At 47.9% G+C, this 5,000-nt stretch overlaps 1 protein-coding gene across 4 annotated transcripts in view; it reads left to right on the plus strand.

Moving 5' to 3' along the window:
* The window catches only part of LOC123519300 (sodium-dependent serotonin transporter-like), a 19,387-nt gene extending 14,536 nt beyond the window's left edge, over window positions 1-4,851 (plus strand). For 3 of the 4 annotated variants that reach the window (XM_045280466.1, XM_045280467.1, XM_045280465.1), the window contains 9 exons: window positions 103-400; window positions 1,203-1,274; window positions 1,667-1,772; window positions 2,326-2,576; window positions 2,957-3,154; window positions 3,641-3,814; window positions 4,045-4,164; window positions 4,259-4,399; window positions 4,528-4,851. In XM_045280466.1, coding sequence (XP_045136401.1) covers window positions 103-400; window positions 1,203-1,274; window positions 1,667-1,772; window positions 2,326-2,576; window positions 2,957-3,154; window positions 3,641-3,814; window positions 4,045-4,164; window positions 4,259-4,399; window positions 4,528-4,731 — 1,564 coding nt within the window. In that variant the 3' untranslated portion in view covers window positions 4,732-4,851. Of the gene's footprint in view, window positions 1-102; window positions 401-1,202; window positions 1,275-1,666; window positions 1,773-2,325; window positions 2,577-2,956; window positions 3,155-3,640; window positions 3,815-4,028; window positions 4,165-4,258; window positions 4,400-4,527 lie in introns of those variants that run through there. The other variant, XM_045280468.1, reaches the window with a different exon arrangement.
* The last annotated feature ends 149 nt before the right edge of the window (window positions 4,852-5,000 follow it).

Genomic DNA, 5,000 nt, shown 5'->3' on the forward strand with positions numbered 1-5,000 from the left:
CCTGGTCAGATTTCCCCTCTTACATATAAAAAAAAAAAAAACAGCCCAGTCACCTTAACCTAACCCAACCAAACTAACACTGACCTTCACCTACGCCTACAGGAGAACAGTACTGGGGACAACACGGATCGAGGACGGGCAGGGGTGGACTGTGGTGCTGAGCCTCGGATTAAGTCAGACTCTGTTGTGGCTGGCGCTGATCCTGGCGGTGTGGCGAGGGGAGGCGTGGCGGACGGGAACGCTATCAAGGGTGTGGTCTCTGGTGACGGCGGGGGCGCTGGTGGTGCAGGTGGTGTACGGCCTGCAGCGCCCCGAGAGTGGAACCGGTCTAGGCATGGCGTTCATCTTCAACTGGCGAGACTTGGACAAACCTCAGTTATGGCTGGATGCGTTTGGCCAGGTGAGAGAGAGAGAGAGAGAGAGAGAGATGAACTAACTGACAAACAGACATATACAAACAAAAAGACAGACAGAAAGAAAGACATACAAACAAACAGACAGAGACAAACAAACGAGCAAAACAAACAGGCAAGTCGACAAACAAATATACAAGCAACCAAACAGATAAGTAAATAGAAAAACAGACAGACAGACAGACAAACAGACAAAGACAGGAAGCAATTTGAATATTAGGAAGAACAAAAAGATAAAAAAAAAAAAGGAAACGTGAGAGGAAGAGAGAAAAAAGAGGAAAAGCGGGAAGTGTGAATTAAAGAAAGAAAGAGAAAGGAGTGAGAAAGAAGGAAAGAAAGGAAAGATGATGGATGGAAAGAAGGAAGGAATGATGGAAGGAAGGAAGGAAGGATGGAAAGAAGGAAGGAAGGAAGGAAGGAAGAATGATGGAAGGAAGGAAGGAAGGAAGGAAGGAAGGAAGGAATGATGGAAAGGAGAGAAGGAAGGAAGGAAGAATGATACAATAGATAAAGAAAAAAGAGCATGCAGGAATAGAAAAAACGAGAGAGAGAGAGAGAGAGAGAGAGAGAGAGAGAGAGAGAGAGAGAGAGAGAGAGAGAGAGAGAGAAATAAGAAGTGTTGAAGAAAGGTAGGAAGAGAGGAAGTAGAGAAGAGAAAAAGAGAAAGAGGTGTGAAAGGAATAGAAATAGATGTGTGTGTGTGTGTGTGTGTGTGTGTGTGTGTGTGTGTGTGTGTGTGTGTGTGTGTGTGTTGTACTCGTAATGACCCCTTCGTCGGCCCTCCTCCAGGTGCTGTGGTCGATGGGTCCCTGCATAGGCCTCCTCATCAACAGAGCAAGCTACAGACACTTCCGGGACAGGGTGAGTCATGAAGTGTTGGCTCTAAGACTCTAAATGTTTTCGGCACTGTCCTGTTATTTGAGCGGCGTTTAAGAGAACTCCTCCTCTGTGTCTTCCTTTTTCTTCTCCTCTTATTTCTCCTACTTCTTTTTACCTGATTTTTTTTTTATTGTTAATGTTGTTGTTGTTGTTGTTGTTGTTTCTGTTGTTGTTGTTGCTTCTCCTCCTTTTCCTTGTTCTTCTTATATTCTTGTTATTTTACTTTCTCTTTTCTTCTTGTTTCTGTTCTTGGTCTTTTCGTCTCCATTTTCTTGTTCTTGTTATTGCACTGTCAGTTTTTCTTCTTCTTTTCTCCTTCTCCATCATCGCCATCAAATACATACTTTCCACGTAAGTTTCTTCACTCCTGACAGATTCGCCTGGACGTGTACACCGCCATCGTGACCAACCTGCTGGTGGGCATGGGCTCCTGCCTCGCCGTCTTTCCTTTCCTTGTCTCCCGTCACTTCGTGGAAAAGAGTAAGTAAGATCAGGGAAGAGTAAGGCCGATATACCAAGCAACCTTTGAATACACTTATGCATTGAAGAGTCGTAGAGTGCGGGACTTGTTCATATAAGTTCGTAAGAATGATTGTTTATTGCTGATTGTGAGTGGGAGGGAAAAGGCTTGCTTAATATAGTGATTTGTGAAAGTGATTGTTTTGTAGATCGTAGGTGTTAAGGGGTAAGGTTTACTTGTTCACAAATTCGTATGAGTGATTGTTTCTTGAGTGGAATGGAAAGGTTTACTTGATACTTGGTAGTGAAACATTTCTGTGCTGCAACTCCACTGCATACAAAAGGCCCTACTTGAAGTGACACGTGCACATTTTTAAGGAATGTTTTTTTTTTTCTTGCGGTTCTAGCGACAGTACCACTATTCCTACATTACTAGTAAAAGACAATATTTTGAGAACACGGCTAGTCAGTTATCTTTGTGACCTTTGACATCAGTCCCGGTGAGAGAACAAAGCGTTTTTAAATAAGTGCGGCCTCAGTGCAGGATGTCAGTGGTGTTGTGTGTGTGCCACAGCGCCGGGGTTCTTCCTGGTGGAGGCGTCGAAGGCGGTGACCCACATGGAGGTGCCTCAGATCGGCGGAGTGCTACTGTACCTGGGGCTGTGCAAGGCGCTCTTCGACCACACGCAGATCCTGGCCTCCACCGTCACCGTGGGCGTGTCAGACCTTCTGCCGGGGCGCTGGAGGAGTGGCAGCAGGTTCTTCCTTTGCTGTACTGCCGTGTGTTTGTTTGGCTTCGTGGCCAGCCTGCCTTTCATCACACATGTAAGTTAATGAGCGTCCTCTCAAACGTATCCGTGTTTTATTCAACTTTTAACAAGCCCTCACGGAAATTATTATGATTTTTCTATGTATAAAGGGACACTGGCCGAGGACAAGACGAACAAAAGAAAAAGGTCTACTGAGGTGCCAGTCCTTTATTCTATTTTTTTTTTTTTCAAGGGTGTTCCATAATTTTGATGCTCGGTTAACATGGACTCAATGCATCAATGTCATGAAAACCTATATAAGAGAGCTTGACAAACCATACACGGCCTCAGAAAATAGTCATTAGTATATAGAGACACAAGCATAGAGGAAGTGAGGTGTTGCATGGTGGCTCGTCCCTTGGCTCTGGTAGTGACACAGTAACACTTATGGTGCAGGAGGGCATCTTCCTGGTGCAGGCCGTAGACACCTACTCCCCGTGGGCCAGCGGGCTGTTCCTGGGCGTGGTGGAGGTGGCGGGGCTCGTGTATGTGTATGGCGCCAACAACATCGGCCAGCACTTCAGGCTGATGCTCAGGAGTGATGTGCGGGGCCTGGTCTTCCTGTGGCGCTTCCTCCTGCTGCCATTCCTGCTTGTGAGTTCTGTTTCCTCTCTTTTTCCGTCTCCTGCTTATGCATTTTCCTCCTCCTCCTCTTATTGTTATTTCGTTTCTTCTCTTCTCTCAACTATCACCTCTATTCCTTTGTTTCTCTTTCCCGATTAATCCATCGCCTCTCTTATTCTTGGCCAAAGTCATTCTATTTCCTCAACGTCTCTCCTGATTACTAACTTTATTCCTCTTATATCCAATCTACTTTCACCTTTATCCTTTTTTTCTTTCAGTTAATTTACTGCCTCTCTCATTCTTTCATTAAAACAATTTCCCTCTTTTCACCATCTCCTCTTCTAATTAATAACTTGATATATCTTCTCTTCTCTTCAGTATCACATTTTTCCATCCGTTTCTTTCTCAACGCCCTTCAGTCAGTTTATCTTCCCTTCCTTTCATCTAAATTTTTCTCCTCTTGCCTCTTTCCTGTTCCTCCTCCATCCTTTCATCACTCTAACGCCCTTCCCGCAGGCCCTGGGAGTGTGGGCGTGCGTAATGGGCGTGCCGGGACCAATAGATTGGGAGGATCTACAAAGGGCAGAGGAGATGGAGGAGGCGTACCGGATAGGCGGCTTGGTGATGTCCCTGCTGCCTGCTGCCCTCGCGCTGGTGGCCACTATGCTGCTACTATTCAGACACACCAAGGTAAGGACTAGTTATGGTGGAACCTGACTCCTACGTCATTTTCGCTTGGGTCTGAGACCTAGTTCCTCATTTCCCCTCATGTTTGACACTTAGTTCCTTGTTTTCACGCGGGTCTGACCCGTGGCTCTTATTTATCACACGGGTCAACTCCTACTTCCTCACTTTCTCGCTGTGATCTGACTTCTATTTTCTCCTTTTTTGCTCGGGTCTGAAGGGAGTTGCTCCGGCAGGTTATTCGGCGACTGCTGGTGCCGGCAGAGACGTGGGGTCCTGCTCTGGCAGGACACCGAGCCCTGTACACACCGGGCATCCTGAGAGCTAAGACCAAGGCGCCCTATCTGGTGGTGCAGGTGAGTGTTGACCTCCATCTTTCGTGTGACACTCTGCACTCCTCTCCGCCCCGCCACGTCCTTCCTACTGGTTCTGCCTGTCTGTCTCCCGCAGGTGGATGTTGATGGTAGCGCGGACATCCCGGACAAGGGTTGGCTGCCCTTTGGTTTCTTCTGGGTTCCCTCCAAATCAGAGACACACCTGCTAGCCAATAGCGACGCCCCCACACAGATGCTGCTGGCCAACTACCTCAAGGTGAGTGTTCTCGACCTTGATACAAGTGGTACAGGTGAAGCGGTGTTTCCATAGGTACTCACTGACCAATAAGTAACAGAGTGGTGGTGAGGACAAACCCTACATTCTGCTGCCAATCCTCCCACTAGAGTCGCTTCAGTGGCGTGTCGTGTGGCGATATTAATCCAGCCATTGGGGACGACGACGAGGACGACGATGGGGTCCGGGAGGGAGAGGAGGGACGGTGGACTCAAACAGGAACGGGTTCTAATAGCACCAATACCGTCTCCTCCGGCGTTCTGCTGCAGCCCAAGAACCTTCCTGAAGACCGGACGCAACACTTCCACCGCTGACACACGCCTGCTCCTGCTGCGGCGGCGACAGCGATAGCAGGAGAAAGGCATTGACATGTAACATACACACACACACACACACACACACTCACAAACACACACACACACACACACACACACGAAACTCCTGATGGTGTGGCTGAGGGTGAGGATCATAGCAGTGCATCTCCGGCGTAAGGAAAACAGGTCGTGGTTACGCCTGTGTCTCGACCGTTCGCCTACGCCCTACAGGGAGGTGATGTGGGCGTGAGCAGCCTGAAGGACTTAAC

The sequence above is a fragment of the Portunus trituberculatus genome, chromosome 45, assembly GCF_017591435.1.
Source record: "Portunus trituberculatus isolate SZX2019 chromosome 45, ASM1759143v1, whole genome shotgun sequence".
NCBI classification, from domain to species: domain Eukaryota; kingdom Metazoa; phylum Arthropoda; class Malacostraca; order Decapoda; family Portunidae; genus Portunus; species Portunus trituberculatus.